This window comes from Dendrobates tinctorius, unplaced genomic scaffold, assembly GCF_039654945.1.
Source record: "Dendrobates tinctorius isolate UK_male_01 unplaced genomic scaffold, ASM3965494v1 ptg000097l, whole genome shotgun sequence".
NCBI lineage: Eukaryota > Metazoa > Chordata > Amphibia > Anura > Dendrobatidae > Dendrobates > Dendrobates tinctorius.
Window position 1 is genome coordinate 1,934,273 of NW_027361765.1, and position 19,530 is coordinate 1,953,802.

At 45.2% G+C, this 19,530-nt stretch overlaps 1 protein-coding gene across 2 annotated transcripts; it reads left to right on the top strand.

Moving 5' to 3' along the window:
- Positions 1-678: 678 nt before the first annotated feature.
- Positions 679-1,912, top strand: LOC141098987 (olfactory receptor 5AP2-like). Of its 2 annotated transcripts, XM_073587042.1 has the most exons (3): positions 679-696; positions 883-1,763; positions 1,882-1,912. In XM_073587042.1, the coding sequence occupies exons 1-3, from the start codon at positions 679-681 to the stop codon at positions 1,910-1,912; spliced, it is 930 nt and encodes a 309-aa protein (XP_073443143.1). The 2 variants fall into 2 exon arrangements, with proteins under 2 accessions (XP_073443143.1, XP_073443142.1); XM_073587041.1 differs by lacking the exon at positions 1,882-1,912 and having other exon boundaries at positions 883-1,800.
- Positions 1,913-19,530: the final 17,618 nt, after the last annotated feature.

Here is a 19,530-nt window from a genome sequence, read left to right on the forward strand (position 1 = left end):
GTGCTGCAATATATTTCAATTGAATGTGTGTCCAAGGAAGCACCTTCAACTGAAATAAAGAGCTAACGTTAGCGGGGCCTTGTCACGGGTCGCGATTATCAGGGGGTCTACAGTGCCTGTGGGCCACATGAAGCAGCCTCAGGGGTTGCAAGAGGTCTGAGGGCTTCAAGTTTGAGACCCCTGTTCTAGGGCGTTCTAAACAAGGAGTCCTATATGCAAACGCACAGGCACTATTCTGTAAGTCTTATTCATTTTAAATATCAGCAGTAAAATAAGACAGATTGCATGTCCTCCACAACTATTTGCGCATTACAGGTCATATATCTTCTAGCCATGTTTTTTTTTTCTGATGAGAACAAGTATGCATTATAGTCTATGGACATGTTCACATGTCCTTTTTTTCCTTTTTTTGTGGTACTGATAATCCTTAAAAAACACCTAAACTAGTCAGTTTTTAATTCAATGTGTGGATAACATTAAAGCATTTAGGTGAATGGGTCAGTAAAAATAAATGAATAGCACTATCATTCTGACTGTTTTTTTCCTGCCTAATGCTATAATATTCATAGGAAACCTACCCACCATCCATTTTCTTTTTTTTAAAAAACTGAAATACGGACTAAAAACCAATTTAAATCTGATCCAGTACACTGATGAAAAAGAGCTCTTTTTTCTTGTATGAGGAAAAAAAGCTTTGTGTGAAAGAGGCCTGCTGTTTTTTCAACATTGCTGACTCCCTTTCGACTGCTGTGAAAATACCACTTGATACCTTTTATCCTGGCATTTCTTTCATGAACCATTAAGTTTAGGATGAATAGCAGTTATAACTTTGCATTAATAATGAAGTTTATCTTTCTTACAGGTCATCATGTATATAACGAGTCATCACTAAGAGCTTTTACCTTCCTTGGGTTTAGTGATCACGCAGATCTTCAAATGTTCCTCTTCCTGGTGTTCATGTTCATGTATCTCATCACTGTTGTTGGGAACCTAGCGATCATTGTACTTATAGCCACAGATACTCACCTGCACAGTCCAATGTATGTTTTCCTCTCTAATCTGGCTTTCGTGGATCTTTGGTATTCTTCAGGTATTACACCTAAAATGTTGGTTGATTTAGTCACAACGGAAAAAAGCATATCATATGTTGGATGTGCACTCCAAATGTTTTTCTTTATTGGACTTGGGTGCACTGAGAGTTTTCTACTTGCAACCATGGCCTTTGATCGCTATGTAGCAATATGTATTCCTCTCCTTTATCTGAAGAACATGACTAGGATGAAGTGTCTACAGTTGCTTAGTGGATGCTATGTGGCGGGCTTTCTTAACTCTTTAATACACACTTGTTGCACTTTTCGCCTTTCGTTCTGTGGTTCTCATTATATTCGCCATTTCCTTTGTGACGTTCCTCCTATGCTGAACCTATCCTGTTCTGACACTACAATAAATGAGTTAGTTCTGACTATTTTTGCATCTACTGTAACTGGCACCACCATTATTGTCATTGTCATTTCCTATGCTTCTATTTTACATGCAGTATTTAAAATTAACTCTTCCAAAGGCAGACGGAAGGCTTTCTCCACATGTGGCTCTCACTTCATTTGTGTGATTCTGTATTACAGTACTATTTTCTTTATTTACTCAAGGCCTAGTTCAGCATATTCCTTAGAACAAGACAGAATTGTTTCTGTAGTTTACACCCTAGTTATTCCTATGCTAAACCCTCTAATATACAGTTTACAGAATCGTGAAATGAAGCTTGCGTTAAAGAGAACAAAAGCTTTTCATTTCTGCAAATAGCGCGGGAATGATATGAGTTTTCTGTTTTATAGTTTTTGAATTTTTTTAATTGTTTTATTGTAGATATTACTTTGGTTAAAGGCTTAAAAAAGTACTGAACATGTTTATTTAAATTAAATTAATACTTTCTACAAAAGCCATTGTAGGTGATGACAGCTTTAAGATGCCTCCTGTGTGGAGAAATTAGTTGCATGCATTGCTCGGGTATGATTTTGTCCAGTTCTTCTACACAAACACTCATCAAGTCCTAAAGGTTCCATTGGCTCCTTCTATGAACTCTGAGCTTTAGTTTCTTCCATAAATTTTCTATTGGATTCAGGTCAGGTGATTGGTTGGGCAATTCTATAACTTTAATTTCTTTTCTCTTAAACTAGTTCAGAATTTCATTCGCTGTTTGTTTGGCATCAATGTATTGCTGAAATGTACACCTTCATTTTATCTTCTTCATCCTGGAAGATGACAGCATATTCTTTTCAAGAATGTCTCAGTACATTTATTCATTCATCCTTCTTTCAATGACATGAATTTTACCAGTGCTGTATGCTGAAAAATAGCTCTTCACCACGATGCTCCCACCTCCAAACGTCACTACTGGCATGGTGCTTTTGGGGTGATTTGCAGTGCTTTTTGGCCTCCAAATATGTTGTGTATTATGGCAATAAAAGAGATCAATTTTGCTCTTATCTTACCAGGCCATATTCATCCAGTATTTCCCTGGCTTATATAAATGTTGTTGAGCAAACTTTAAACATGTTTGATCATTCTTTTTGTTCAGCAATGGAGTCTTGCATGGTTAGCGTGCATACGGACCATGGGGGATGAGTGCATTACTTATGGTTTCCTTAGAAACAATTGCACCTGTCGATTCCAGGTCTTTCTGTAGCTCTTCACAGGTGGTCCTTGGATTTTAGAGACCATGGATGATGAGTGCATTACTTATTGTTCCCATAGAATCAATTGTACCTGCAGATTCAAGGTCTTTCTGTAGCTCTTCACAGGTGGTCCTTGGATTTTGGACAACTGTTATGATAATTCTTTTCACTCTTCTGCCTGAAATCTTGCAGGGAACACCTGGCTGTTGTCAAAATTTCTCTGCTCAGTAAGTGATTGTTATTGTGTCCTATGGAAGCTGAATCATGCTGAGTTATTATTGTTTTGATAGACAGCTCAGCTGTCCAATCTTGTGATGGCTGTGCTGGGCTGTCGGTGCTCTGATCGACAGGTCCACTGTCCAATGTGTGAGTGGGAGGTGTGTTCTGTGTTGTGTGACCAGGTGTTCTGTATTCTGGAGATTGCCCAAGCTATTTAACTAAGGTGTCTGCCCCTGATGCCTACGCTTCCTGTAGAATCTTTGCCTGATTCTGTTGTTCTGAGTTATGATCTTCTGCTGCCTGACCCTTTGGACCGTGTTTTGACTATACTTTTTCCCTATTTCATTTCTCATTATTACACATAACATAATTTAAGGTGATCTATGGTTTGATTTCTTTACCTGTGTGGATTGGATTGGTTGTTACCGACATATAGTGAGAATTTCATGTAAATTGCACCTTTAGAAATGTATTGACTTAAAAAATTGGTGATTTGTTCAATATCTATTTCATTCACAGTGTATTGCCACTATACAAGGTTAAATAATATGCTGTGATCACATAATACCAGCACATTGTAATGGAATAATCGCACCACACTGATAAATATCAAAGATGACTATAACAAGACCAATATTACCAACAATACTTTAATATTAGACATAAATTATACCATCAGGCTATAACCACAAGTTGCCAACAAATACTTTAGTGATAATACCACCATACTGGTTGTTACGCCGGGGGCAGCAAGTACCAAGAGTTGACCCACTGGACTGTGATACCAAAACTCCCCCGAGCGAGAGCACCAGATTTGACCAACCCCTATACAGGGATTGTTAGGGAGCAAACTCAGGGACCTCAAGTACCATAAATGCCAGGACCAGGGGTTGGCTCAGGGACCAACACAAAAACAGAGAAGAGGATGGGTAGAAGTGAGAGGGTAAGAACTGAGCAGGAAAGGAGCAGGAGAGGTACGGAGGCGGTATACCACGAGATGGAGAGGGTATGAGGCAGTGAGGAGCAGAGGAGGAGGAGGTATGCAGACTGAGGAGAGCGGAGTTGGAGATAGTATACGGACTGAGGAGAGCGGAGGTAGAGATAGTATACGGACTGAGGAGAGCGGATGTGGTGATGGTATGTAAACTGAGGAGAATGGAGGTGGAGATAGTATATGGACTGAGGAGAGCGGAGGAGGCATAGGTATGCAGGCACCAGGAAGACGCAGGGCAGGAGCGGGTTCTGAAAGAGACAGGAGACCAAAGGGTTAAGAGGCAGGCTTCAGAGGAACAAAGCTAGCGGCAACAAGACGGGCCTAAGTATGAAGGTAACCTCAATAATTAGGCGCCTCCACTAAGGGAGGGCGGCCTGAAATACCCAGTGCCTGTCCTCCATTGGACAAGCAGTGCTGCTGGGTCAGGTCACACAGGGGGATAAGGCCGGTGGGTGCACGCGCGGTCAGGCCTAAGGCGTGTGCGTGAATAGACAGATTGTGTCTGGTGAGGAGCAAGAGCAGGACGCCGGGAGACCCTCAGCAGTGTGGGAGCAACAATGCAGGCAGCGGCAGACCCGGGCCCGGATGTCGGTGAGCACGGGAGTAACAGTACCCCCTCTCTTATACCCCCCTCCTCTACCCTTGGACGAAAACCTTTTAAGAATACGAGGAGCATTAATGTTCTCCCGGGGTTCCCAAGACCTCTCCTCGGGACCAAACCCTTTCCAATCAATTAAAAAGAACATCTTACCCCTGACCCTCTTGGAGGCTAGAATATCCTTCACCTCAAAAACATTATCGGCACTGACTGGTGGAGAGGAAGAGCCAGGAGCAGGATGGAAACGATTCAGTATGACTGGCTTCAGGAGAGGGATGTGGAAGACGTTAGGAACGGGGAACGAGGTAGGCAGCCTTAGCTTGTAGGCCACATTGTTGAAGTGCCAGAGGACTTCAAAAGGGCTGATGTAACAAGGTCCTAACTTGTAGGAGGGCATCTTCAATCCAATATATTTTGACAAGAGCCAAATAGTGTTGAGCATTCCGATACCGCAAGTATCGGGTATCGGCCGATACTTGCTGTATCGGAATTCCGATACCGACTTCCGATATTTTTTCAATATCGGAATTCGGCATCGGAATCGGAAGTTCAAAGTTGATTGACAGCCTGACGTCATCATGATGCGCGGTGTGTGCGCATCATGATGCGCCGTCATTTCGGGCCTTCCGGGGGTCTCTGCCGGCCTGCCGGGGGGCTGTGTGGACTGCCCAGGGTCTGTATCGGCCTGCCGGGGGGCTGTGCCGGCCTGCCGGTGGTCTGTGCACCCTGTGGGGGTCTGTACCGGCCTGCCGGGGGGCTGTGCCGGCCTGCCGGTGGTCTGTGCACCCTGTGGGGGTCTGTACCGGCCTGCCGGGGGGCTGTGCCGGCCTGCCGGGGGGCTGTGCTGATGTCCGGGGGTCTGTGCAAGCATCGTCCGATGGGACTACAAGTCCCATCTGGCGATGCCTGCTACCATGACAGTGATTGACACATTAGCCAATGATGGGACAGTAGTAGTCCCATCATCCGGCTAATGTGTTAAATGTTAAAAAAAAAAAAAAAAAAAAATATACTACATACATACTACATACATACTACATGCATGCTACATACATACTACATATATACTACATACATACTACATACATGCTACATACATACTGCATGCTACATACATACTACATACATACTACATACATACTACATGCATGCTACATACATACTACATGCATGCTACATACATACTACATGCATGCTACATACATACCACATGCATGCTACATACATACCACATGCATGCTACATACATACCACATACATACTACATACATACTACATACATACTTCATGCTACATACATACTACATATATAGTACATGCATGCTACATACATACTACATGCTACATACATACCACATACATACTACATACATGCTACATGCTACATACATACTACATACATACTACATGCATGCTACATACATACTACATACATACTACATACATACTACATGCATGCTACATACATACTACATGCATGCTACATACATACTACATGCTACATACATACCACATACATACTACATACATACTACATACATACTACATACATGCTACATACATACTACATGTATACTACATGCATGCTACATACATACTACATGCTACATACATACCACATACATACTACATACATGCTACATGCTACATACATACTACATATATACTACATGCATGCTACATACATACTACATATATACTACATGCATGCTACATACATACTGCATGCTACATGCATGCTACATACATACTACATACATACTACATGCTACATACATACCACATATATACTACATACATACAATACATTCATACAATACATACATAGACATACAGTACATATAACATAGAGTAACATACTTACCAATACTTGTCACATTGTTCCCCGAAGCCATTGTCTTTTCCGGAATAAATATTAACATAACAAACCACAAAAATACTCACCCATGATCCGAAGCAGTCCACGAGTGTGTCCCACGACGATCTTGGGTAGAGAACTGCAGCATCAGATGATGCTGCCGTTCTCTACGGGCTGCAGGAATCCAATGACAGAAGGTAGGTATCCTTCCGCACTGTATTCCTCCGCCACTTAAAAAAAAAAAGTCCCTAGTCTCACTTTATGCCATTGCTGCGTGGGAAATTCCCACACAGCAATGGCATAAAGTGAGACTAGGGACTTTTTTTTTTTTTAAGTGGCGGAGGAATACAGTGCGGAAGGATACCTACCTTCCGTCATTGGATTCCTGCAGCCCGTAGAGAACGGCAGCATCAGCTGATGCTGCAGTTCTCTACCCAAGATCATCATGGGACACACTCGTGGACTGCTTCGGATCATGGGTGAGTATTTTTGTGGTTTGTTATGTTAATATTTATTCCGGAAAAGACAATGGCTTCGGGGAACAATGTGACAAGTATTGGTAAGTATGTTACTCTATGTTATATGTACTGTATGTCTATGTATGTATTGTATGAATGTATTGTATGTATGTAGTATATATGTGGTATGTATGTAGCATGTAGTATGTATGTAGTATGTATGTAGCATGTAGTATGTATGTAGTATGCATGTAGTATATATGTAGTATGTATGTAGCATGTAGTATGTATGTAGCATGCATGTAGTATATATGTAGTATGTATGTAGCATGTATGTATGTAGCATGCATGTAGTATATATGTAGTATGTATGTAGCATGTAGTATGTATGTAGCATGCATGTAGTATATATGTAGTATGTATGTAGCATGTAGTATGTATGTAGTATGCATGTAGTATATATGTAGTATGTATGTAGCATGTAGTATGTATGTAGCATGCATGTAGTATATATGTAGTATGTATGTAGCATGTATGTATGTAGCATGCATGTAGTATATATGTAGTATGTATGTAGCATGTAGTATGTATGTAGCATGCATGTAGTATATATGTAGTATGTATGTAGCATGTAGTATGTATGTAGTATGCATGTAGTATATATGTAGTATGTATGTAGCATGTAGTATGTATGTAGCATGCATGTAGTATATATGTAGTATGTATGTAGCATGTAGTATGTATGTAGCATGCATGTAGTATATATGTAGTATGTATGTAGCATGTAGTATGTATGTAGCATGCATGTAGTATATATGTAGTATGTAGCATGTAGTATGTATGTAGCATGCATGTAGTATGTATGTGGTATGTATGTAGCATGTAGTATGTATGTAGCATGCATGTAGTATATATGTGTTATGTATGTAGCATGTAGCATGCATGTAGCATGCATGTAGTATGTATGTAGTATGTATGTAGTATGTATGTGGTATGTATGTAGCATGCATGTAGTATGTATGTAGTATATATGTGGTATGTGCAAGCTGAAGATATGGATGAACTCTTTATGCATCAAATGGCCAAGTTCTCCAAAAAATATGACATAGTTGTCATGGGAGATTTCAACTATCCAGACATTTGTTGGGAATCTCTCTCAGGCAAAACTAACAGGTCAAGGAAATTCTTATCCTCTCTTGCTGACAACTTTATCTTCCAAAAGGTAAAGGAGAAAACAAGGGGAACTGCTACCTTGGATCTAATCCTTATAAACAGGGAGGAAATGGTTGAGGAGGTAAGAGTGGCTGGGACCCTAGGAGGTAGCGACCATGCTATTTTAGAATTTTGGATAACTAGAGGCGGAAGACCTGTGAAGACTCAGACGTCAAGGTTAGATTTCAGAAAGGCAGATTTTAAGGGATTCAGAAAGAGAATTGGAGGGATCCAATGGCTGGATATCCTTAAAGACAAAAATGTCCAGGAAGGATGGGAAATCTTGAAAAATGAAATTCTCAAAGCACAGTTGTTAACAATTCCGAAAAGAGGGAAGAATAGGACGCATTTAAGGAAACCAGGATGGATGAACACAGAACTTAAGCACATGCTAAAAAGGAAGCAAAAAATGTTTATAAAATGGAAAGAAGGAGGCATATCTAAAGAAGAATATAATGCTGTCTGCAGAACCTGCAAGGCACAAATCAGATTATCTAAAGCTGAAAATGAATTGAGGCTTGCAAGAGATGTCAAAAGCAATAATAAAGGATTTTGGGGATATGTCAAAAGTAAAAGAAAAGTCAAAGATGCTATAGGATTTTTACAGGATGAAAATGATGAAATGGTAAGACAGGATGTTGAGAAGGCTGAACTTTTAAATTCCTATTTTGCATCTGTTTTCTCTCAGAAAGGAAATGTAACATCAACTGTTATTCACTGTCCTATTAAGGGAATAGAAGAATCCAGGATATCTATAAACAGAAAGATAGTGAGGAAACACTTAGCTAACCTAAATGTATTCAAGTCTCCAGGTCCAGATGAATTACACCCCAGAGTACTGAAGGAGATAGCAGAAGAAATTTTTGAACCCCTCTCCATAATCTTTGAAAATTCTTGGAGAACAGGAGAAGTGCCAGAAGACTGGAGAAGAGCAAATGTTGTTCCTATCTTCAAAAAGGGGAAGAAGGTGGACCCAGGCAACTATAGGCCGGTGAGTCTGACTTCTATACCAGGAAAGATCTTTGAACAAATTATTAAACAACATGTATGTCAATACCTGGATAAGAATGAAGTGATTAAACAGAGTCAGCATGGGTTTGTAACTAATAAGTCATGTCAGACTAATTTAATTTCCTTCTATGATGGTATTACTGATTGGGTGGATCAAGGAAATGCTGTAGATATAGTATATCTTGACTTCAGCAAAGCATTTGACAAAGTCTCTCATACAATCCTTATTGAAAAAATGACTAAGTATGGAATGGACAAGGCAACTGTTAGGTGGATTCATAACTGGCTTAGTGATCGGACCCAAAGAGTGGTCGTAAATGGCTGCACATCCAGTTGGAAGAATGTCTCAAGTGGGGTACCACAGGGCTCTGTCCTGGGCCCTGTATTGTTCAACATCTTTATCAACGATTTAGATGAAGGAATTGAGGGTAAACTGATTAAATTTGCTGATGACACAAAGCTAGGAGGGATAGCTAATACTAGAGAAGAGAGAGAGAGGATTCAAAAAGATTTAAATAAACTGGAGAAGTGGGCAGCAACTAACAGAATGGTTTTTAACAGGGAGAAATGCAAAGTACTACATCTGGGCAATAAAAATGAAAAAAGCATATATAGAATGGGAGGAATAGGGCTAAGTGACAGCACATGTGAAAAAGACTTGGGTATACTAATAGATCACAGACTGAATATGAGTCAACAGTGTGATGCAGCAGCAAAAAAGGCAAATGCAATTCTAGGATGTATTAACAGAAGCATACAGTCTAGATCACGTGAAGTAATTATTTCCCTCTACTCCTCTTTGGTCAGACCTCATCTGGAATATTGTGTCCAATTTTGGGCACCACATTTTAAAAAAGACATCAACAAACTGGAGCAAGTTCAGAAAAGAGCGACCAGAATGGTGACCGGTCTGCAAACCCTGTCTTATGAGGAAAGGTTGCAGGATTTGGGAATGTTTAGTTTGCAAAAGAGAAGACTGAGAGGAGACTTAATAGCTGTCTACAAATATCTAAAGGGCTGTCACATTGTAGAAGGATCAACTTTATTCTCATTTGCACAAGGAAAGACTAGAAGCAATGGGATGAAGCTGAATGGGAGGAGACACAGATTAGATATTAGAAAAAACTTTTTGACAGTTAGAGTGATCAATGAGTGGAACAGGCTGCCACGAGAAGTGGTGAGTTCTCCTTCAATGGAAGTCTTCAAACAGAGGCTGGACAGACATCTAACTGGGATAATTTAGCGAATCCTGCTTTGAGCAGGGGGTTGGACCAGATGGCCCAGGAGGTCCCTTCCAACTCTACGATTCTATGATTCTATGTATGTAGCATGTAGTATGTATGTAGCATGCAGTATGTATGTAGCATGTAGTATGTATGTAGCATGCATGTAGTATATATGTAGTATGTAGCATGTAGTATGTATGTAGCATGCATGTAGTATGTATGTGGTATGTATGTAGCATGTAGTATGTATGTAGCATGCATGTAGTATATATGTGTTATGTATGTAGCATGTAGCATGCATGTAGCATGCATGTAGTATGTATGTAGTATGTATGTAGTATGTATGTGGTATGTATGTAGCATGCATGTAGTATGTATGTAGTATATATGTGGTATGTATGTAGCATGTAGTATGTATGTAGCATGCAGTATGTATGTAGCATGCATGTAGTATATATGTAGTATGTATGTAGTATGTATGTAGTATATATGTAGTATGTATGTTGCATGTAGTATTTATGTAGTATGAATGTAGCATGTATGTAGTATGCATGTTGTATGTATGTAGCATGTATGTAGCATGTAATTTTTTTTTTTTTTTTTTACATTCAACACATTAGCCGGATGTTGGGACTACTACTGTCCCATCATTGGCTAATGTGTCAATCACTGTCATGGTAGCAGGCATCGCCCGATGGGACTTGTAGTCCCATCGGACGATGCCTGCACAGACCCCCGAAGCCTGCACAGACCACCGGCAGGCCGGCACAGCCCCCCGGCAGGCCGGCACAGCCCCCCGGAGCCTGCACAGCCCCCCGGCAGGCCGGCACAGCCCCCCGGCAGGCCGGCACAGCCCACCGGAGCCTGCACAGACCACCGGCAGGCCGGCAAAGCCCCCCGGCAGGCCGGCACAGACCACCGGAGCCTGCACAGACCCCCTGGCAGGCCGGCACAGCCCCCCGAAAGGCCCGTACAGACCCCAGAGAGGCTGTGCAAGGCAAAAACAGGGTTTTTCTTATTCCGATACCGGAAGTCCCATAGACTTGAATGGGACTTCCGGTATCGGAATCGGCGATACCGATACTTTTTTTAAAGATCGGCCAATCCATTCCGATCCGATACTTTGAAGTATCGGACAGTATCGCTCAACTCTAGAGCCAAACCTTCTCGCCCAGAAGATAAATTGGAGCATCCAAACGCCTCTTGTCGGCATGCGTCTTCATACGTTCTCCCAAGCGCCTCCTTAGTCTCTTGCCAAATTCTGGAGAACTCCAAGGTCATGGAGTCGGCTGCAGGCACCCTGGAGGTGGCAGAAACTGGCAGAGGAATTCCAGGATGAATGCCAAAAACCACAAAAATGGAGACTTGGCTGAGGACTCGTTGGGATGGTTATTATAGGCGAACTCAGCCCACTGGAGAAGGCAGGACCAGTCATCATGATGTGAATTGGAAAAATGAAGTAGATAGGACGCCAGCACTTGATTCGCATGCTCCACTTGGCCGTTGGTTTGAGGGTGGTATGCAGAAGAGAAATCCAACTTTAGCTCCAAGAGACTACATAAGGCCCTCCAAAATCGAGACGTAAATTGAACACCACGATCAGATACAATGGGTTGTAGAAATCCATGAAATCGAAAGATGTGCTGGACGAAGACCTTTGCCAATTCTGGAGCGGAGGGAAGTCCTTGTAGTGAAGAAAGTGCGCCATCTTAGAGAACCGGTCCACTACCACCAGAATGGTTGTGCAACCGGAAGAGCAGGGCAGGTCCGTGATAAAATCCAAGGCTAAGTGTTGCCACAGAGACGAAGGAACATGTAACGGAACAGAACCCCAGAGGGCAATCGTCTGGGGACCTGGACCTTGGCACAGGAGGGAAACAAGGCAATAAAGTCAAACACGTCTTGGCGGAGAGAGGGCCACCAGGAAAACCGAGAAATGAGGTCTAGAGTCTTTTTAACCCCGACATGCCCAGAGATTTTGGAGGAGTGTCCCCAATGCAAAACCTCTCTCCTATCAGCCTCAGGAACGAAGGTTTTACCTGGAAGCAGGGTAATCAGCTAGACGGGAGCCACCGTGATGATTTTGACCGGATCAATGATATGAGAGGGCTCCTCTTCCAAGTCTGGGGGTTGAAGGGACCGAGATAATGCATCAGCCTTGACATTTGTTATGCCCACTCACCTGTCTTCTCACCTGGCCGCTCCGCCTCATCATGGCGGCACCCACTGGGTATTTCTACTCGGCATCTCCTCTGGTAAGATGCCTGTTCGTCTTGTGCGGTGGCGCCGGCTTCCTGCGCTGCATCACTCCTCATCCTCAGGCCTCTGTACCTCTGACCCTGCCTGTCAGCTCTGTACCTCTGACCCTGCCTGTCAGCCCTGTCCCTCTGATGCTGTCCGTCAGTCCCACGTCTCTGCAAGTGCCTGTCAGCCCTGTGACCTCAGCTGTACCTCCCAGTCCTGTGCTCCCTTGTCTCATTTTATCCTTCTTTTTCAGCATACGCCCCCAGCCTGTCCCGTGCCTCCCGTGGTCCTCCATTTTTGGTACCTGTCGGTGCACACCTATGCTCCGGCTTCACTTCGGCCTTCCTCCTCTACTTTCCTGTGCTGCCATAAGTCACCCCTTTGGCTCTGGCCGTCGTGGTTCCATCTCCCTTGGGCCTGCCCCTAACACTCCCTGTATAGGGGGTGGTCATCACCAGGTCCGCTCACCCTCAGGTGCTCTGGAGCCACGACTCAGAGGGTCCACTTCCGGGTTCCCCCTTAGAACCCTCACAGTACAAACAGGCCAAGGATGCCGCGGGGGCCTCAGCCACCCAGAAGGAGCTAATCTATTTGCGAGAGAACAGACGTGTATCATGTCCTTCATGAAATCTATGGACATGTGTCTCTCAACACTCCAGACCTCCGACCCGGGGAGCACTTCTCAGCTGGCTGGCCTGCAACAGGAGCTGGCTCAGCAGCGGGACACCCAGGCCCATATTCTTACTTATATGGCCTCTGTGGATGACCGGTTGCTCTCTCTGCAGTCGGCTGCTTCGACCCCAGCATTGGCTCCCCACCCTCCTCCCCGTTTAGCCAAACCACCTCGGTACAATGGTGACCCCAAGTTGTTTCGGGGTTTCCTGAACCAATGCCGCCTTCACTTCAAGCTCTTGCCTCTGCAATACCCGACTGATCAGGCCAAGGTGGCCTTTGTGGTGTCTCACTTGGAGGGGGATGCTTAGGCATGGGTTAACCCCCTTTGGGAGTGTGACAACCCTGTGGTCTCCCAGCTGTCAACCTTCCTGTAGACTTTTTGTCGAGTGTTCGATGAACCCGGTCATCTAGCCTCTACCACAGAGTCTCTATTTAACCTCCATCAGGAGTCCCTAGCTGTAGGTCAGTACGCCATCAGGTTTCATACCCTATCCTCTGACTTGGGCTGGAATAATGAGGCTTTGGTGGGAGCCTTCTGGAGCGGTCTTTCTGGGCACATCAAGAATGAATTAGCAGGTCACGACACCCCAACTGCCTTGGAAGATCTAGTTTCCCTAGCTACTTGCATCGACCTACGTTTCCAGGAGTGTGCTCATGAGAGAAGGTTATCTCGTCCTCCCCAGTCCACTCGTAGACCACCTAGCTCTCGACCCAGGACATCCTCTACTGCTTCTGCGCCTGAACCCATGCAGGTGGATCGGCTTAAACTGACTGAGCAACAACGTAAGGAGAGGGGCACTCAAGGTCTGTGTTTCTACTGCGGGAGTGCTTCCCATATCCGCTGAGCCTGTCTTGAATGTCCGGAAAACTTCTCTGCCTAGGTCAGGTAAGAGAGGCCTCCCTATGTATATGTGACACCTCTCTACCCCTCACTCTGTCCGTCTTGTGGTAGGTGTTTTTCAGTGGCAGCTTATGTAAACTCGGGTGCAGCAGGGAATTTTATTAGGCTCATGGAGTTTATTAAATTTTCAGCCCCTGTGAGAACCTTGAAAAATCCCCGGATCCTCGTGTCCGTGGATGGCAAACCTCTGCAAGAGACCATTACGCAGGTCACGCAATAGGTGGAGCTTCAAGTAGGAGCTCTGCACAAGGAGAGAATTGCCTTTTATGTTTTAGCTGGCATCTCTCATCTGGTCCTTCTTGGCCTTCCCTGGTTGCGAACTCACATGCCCACCTTTGACTGGCATAACGGCAATATTTTGCGCTGGAGAGAGCCGCGCCAGGCTTGGTGTCTGGTGGCGCGTCCTGTGGGTGGTCCCTGTTCCCTCTCTCTCCCCCCCGGATTGCCCTCTGTTTACAAGTCCTTTTCGGATTTGTTTGACCAGAGAGAGGCCGAGAACCTGCCTCCTCACTGACCCTACGACTGCCCTATTGATCTCGTCCCTGGTGCCATTCCTCCTAGGGGAAGGATCTATCCACTCTCGCCTTTGGAGACTCAAGCCATGTCAGAATACGTCCAGGAGAATCTGACCAAAGGTTTCATTCAGAAATCCTCTTCTCTTGCTGGCGCGGGCTTCTTCTTCGTAAAAAAAAAGGATGTCTCTCTTTGCCCATGTATTGACTACAGGTGCCTAAGCAACATTATGGTGAAGAACAAATACCCATTGCCACTTATTCCCGAGCTCTTTGACCGCCTAAAAGGAGCACGAATATTTACCAAGCTTGAACTCCGAGGATCCTATAATCTGGTCCAAATTCGCGCTGGAGATGAGTGGAAGATGGCATTCAACACTCGTGACGATCACTATTTATATTTAGTTATGCCATTTGGTCTTTGCAATGGTCCTGCGGTATTCCAGGAATTCATAAATTACATCTTCTGGGATCTCCTTTACTCCAGCGCTGTGGTCTAATTAGACGACACCCTCATCTTTTCCCCAGATCTATCCACTCACCGATGTGACGTCCGTCAAGTTTTACTACGCCTAAGAGAGAATCATCTGTTTGCTAAGTTGGAGAAATGCGTCTTTGAGCAGCCTTCCTTGCCATTCCTAGGTTATATTATCTCGAAGACAGGCCTAAAGATGGATCCCGAGAAAGTATCCGCGGTCCTCAACTGGCCACGTCCCCTTGGAGAAAAAGCAATCCAGCGCTTCCTTGGCTTCATCAACTATTATAGGCAATTTATACCTCATTTCTCCTCCTTGACCAAGACTATTTCTGCTCTCATCCGCAAGGGGACTAACCCCAAGCACTGGTCGTCGGAGGTTGAGAACGCCTTTCAGACTCTCAAACAAGAATTTGCTGCGGTTCCTGTGCTCTATCGTCCGGATGCCAATAGGCCATTTATCCTCAAGGTCGACGCTTCATCTGTTGGAGCAGGAGCCGCCCTGTTACAAAAAAACACTTCTGGTCGGATGGTCACCTGCGGTTTCTTCTCCAAAGCCTTCTCCTCTCTCAAACACAACTTTTCCATTGGGGACCGAGAACTACTGGCAATAAAACTAGCGTTAGAGGAGTGGCGTTACCTACTCGAGGGGGCCATTCACCCTTTCATCATCTTTACTGACCACAAGAATTTGGCCTAAGTTCAGTCTGCCCAGAGACTTAATCCCCGGCAAGCCAGGTGGTCTCTGTTCTTTGGACGCTTTGATTTCAAGCTCCATTATTGACCTGGTAATAAGAACCGCAAAGCTGATGCCCTATCAAGGTCGTTCCAGCCAACAGACGAGGAGGAGAGGCCAGCACATATCATCGATCCAATTAGGATTGTCACCGTGGCTCCTCTAAGCATTGTCGTCCCATCACCTGGCAAAACTTTTGTGTTGGACCATGACAGAGTGAAAGTCTTACGTTGGGGACATTCCTCCAATATTGCTGGTCATGCTGGAGCCAAGAAGACTCTCTCTCTTATCTCCCGTCACTATTGGTGACCTTCCCTTTGCCAAGACGTCTTGGAATTTACTGCCTCTTGCCCATCTTGTGCCAGAAACAAGGTTCCCAGGCAGCTACCCTCTGCACTTCTGCAGCCATTGCCTGTGCCATCTGTTCCTTGGAGTTATATTGCTATGCACTTTGTCAAGGATCTACCTCTGTCCTCAAGCTGCACCATCATCTTGGTATTCTGAACCGCTTCTCCAAAATGGCCCTGTTCGTTCCTTTGCCAGGACTGCACTTGGCTCATGAGTTGGCGAAGATCTTTTTGGACCATGTTTTTCGACTTCATGGCTTCCCTCAGCATATTGTGTCAGACCAAGGAGTCCACTTCACCTCCCGCTTCTGGAGTACCCTTTGCGGACTAATGAAGGTAACCCTGGATTTGTCCTCAGCCTACCATCCGCAGTCCAATGGGCAAGTGGAGCGAGTCAATCAAGCTCTAACATCCTATCTTCGGCACTTCTCCAGTGCTCACCAGAATGATTGGGTCACTCTTCTCCCTTGGTTTGTTTGCCTACAACAATCACCCCAGTGAATCCTCTGCCAAGTCTCCCTTTTTTGTAGTCTTTGGGCATCCCTCTTCCCGTGTCCCCTGCCTCAGGTGCACCAGCAGCGGATTCCTTGTCCTTAAAATTCTCTAAAATTTGGGAGTAGACTAAAGAGGCCCTTGAGAAAGCCAACAGCAGGATAGAGAGGTATGCTGACAAAAAACGCCTAGACGCCCCTCCATATCTTCCCGGTGATAAGGTTTGGCTATCCTCACGTTATATTAGACTTAAAATCCCCTTGCATAAGCTAGGTCCGCGCTACATAGGTCCCTTTGAGATCTTAAGCCGCATCAATAACGTAGCCTACAAATTGAAATTGCCTGCCTCGCTTGAATCCCCAATGCATTCCATGTCTCGCTCCTCAAACCTGCAGTATTTAATCGTTTTCACTCGGCTTCCTCTCGCTCTCCCCAACTGAGCACTTCTGTTGATATCTTTGACGTAAAAGATATTTTAGCTAGGAAAACAATCAGGGGGAGGACCTTTTTCCTGATCGATTGGAAAGGATTCGGTACTGAGGTGAGATCGTGGGAGCCCTGGGAGAACATCAATGCCCCTCTTATCATGAGGAGATTCCTATCCAGCCTTAAAAAGGGGGGAGTAAGGGAGGGGGTACTGTTACCCCACTCACCCATCTTCTCATCCGGCTGCTCCCGCCTCCAAGGCGCGCTCCCGACATGGCCTTGTACCACTCCCCATCTGCCTTCTCGGGGTCACGTCGGGGGTTCGTGCATGCGCAGTAGTGCGAGCCTCACCGCTGAGCCTCCTTGGAGGTTGTGACCCGGTGGCTCCACCCCAACATGACGGCACCCACCGGGTATTTCTGCTCGGCGTCTCCTCCGGTAAGACACCTGTTCGTCTTGTGTGGTGGCACCAGCTTCCTGCTCTGTGTCTCTCCTCGTCTTCAGGCCTCTGTAACTCTGACCCTGCCTGTCAGCTCTGTACCTCGGACGCTGTCCGTCAACCTCGTGTCTCTGCGAGTGCCTGTCAGCCCTGTAACCTCAGCTGTACCTCCCATTCCTGTGCTCCCTTGTCTGATTTTATCCTTCTTCTTTTTCAACATCAGCCCCCAGCCTGCCCGTGCCTCCCGTGGTCCTCCGCTTTTGGTACCTGTCGGTGCACACCTACGCTCTGACTTCACTTCGGCCTTCCTCCTCTACTTTCCTGTGTTGCCGTAAGACGCCCCTTTGACTCTTGCTGTCGTGGTTCCATCTCCCTTGGGCCTGCCCCTTACACTCCCTATATAGGGGGTGGTCATCACCAGGTCCGCTTGCCCTCAGGGGCTCTTGAGCCACAACCCAGAGGGTCCACTTTCGGGTTCCCCCTTAGAACCTTCACAACATTCTTCTGACTAGGGTGTAAATGCAACTCAAAGTCGAAGCGACCAAATAACAGGGACCACCTGGCCTGTCGGGGATTTTGCCTCTGGGCTGACTGCATGTAGGCCATGTTCTTATGGTCAATGAAGATAGTAAAAGGATGGATAGCCCCTCCAGTAGATAGCCATAAATATGGCTTTGAAAGAATGGCGCTATCAGTTCTCGAGCCCCGATGGAATAGTTGCACTCCGCAGGAGAAAAGACCATATAGAATAATCCACAGGTAACCAACCAGCCAAAAGAAGACCTCTGAGACAACACTGCGCCGGCCCCAGTGGAAGATGCATCCACTTCCAGGACAAAAGGTTTATTCGCCTCAGGCTGATGTAACACAGGCACAGCCGCAAAAGTTTGTTTAAGGCTTAGAAAGTCATCTTTGACCTCCGGGGACCAGGTTGCAGGGCTGACTCCTTTCCAAGTGAGGTACGAGATTGGCTTGGTCACAGATGAGAAATGCGGAATAAACTGTCAGTAATAATTAGCAAAATCGAGGAAGCATTGGATAGCCATAACCCCTGACTTAGAGACACTATATCCCAGAAAGGGCAAGGAAGACTGCTGAAGAGACACTTCTCCATCTTGGCGTAAAGACGGTTCTCCCGCAACGCTGCAGCACCAGACGAACGTTCCTCCTGTGTGAAGATAAATCCGGAGAAAGATGAGGATGTCGTCTAGGTAGACCACCACGCAGGAGTATAGCAGATCCCGGAAGATGTCATTGACGAACTCTCAAAATACCACAGGAGCATTACATAAGCTGAAGGGCATGACGAGATATTCGTAATGCCCATTCTGGGTTTTAAAAGCAGTCTTCCACTCGTCTCCGGAGCAGATACGGACGAGGTTGTAGGCTCCACATAAGTATAATTTAAAGAAGATCCAGGCCCCTTTCAAACGATGGAAGAGCTCTGGGATGAGCGGCAGAGGATACTTATTCTTATCGTGATGTCATTCAGACCTCTGAAATTGATGCACGGCCGAAGAGAGCCATCCTTTTTTACAAAGAAATAGCCGGCACCCACAGGCAAGGAGGATTTTCATATAAATCCCTTGGCAAGGTTCTCCTGGATGTATTCGGACATGGCAGAGGTCTCGGCCAGAGAGAGAGGATAGATTTGTCCCCTAGGCAGGGTGGTTCCTGGCCGTAGTTCAATTGGGCAGTCATAGGGCCAATGAGATGGAAGGGTTTTAGCCTCCTTCTTAACAAAAAAATATGCAAAGGACCAGTAGGCAGAAGGCAGTCCCACAGGCCCAGAAGAGGGTTGAGAGGATGTGACCGGGTGGACAGACCCTAAGCATTTCTCTTGACACCGATGACCCAACCGAAGAATCTCACCGGTATGCCAATCCAGAATGGGCTCGTGTCTCCTGAACCAAGAAAGACCGAGAATCAGAGCATGTGACAAGTTGGGCAGAATATAGAAGGCAATCTTCTGTTGTTGCAGGGCCCAAATCTGTTAAACCACTTCCTCAGTAACCATGGAGACAGACTCTTGCAG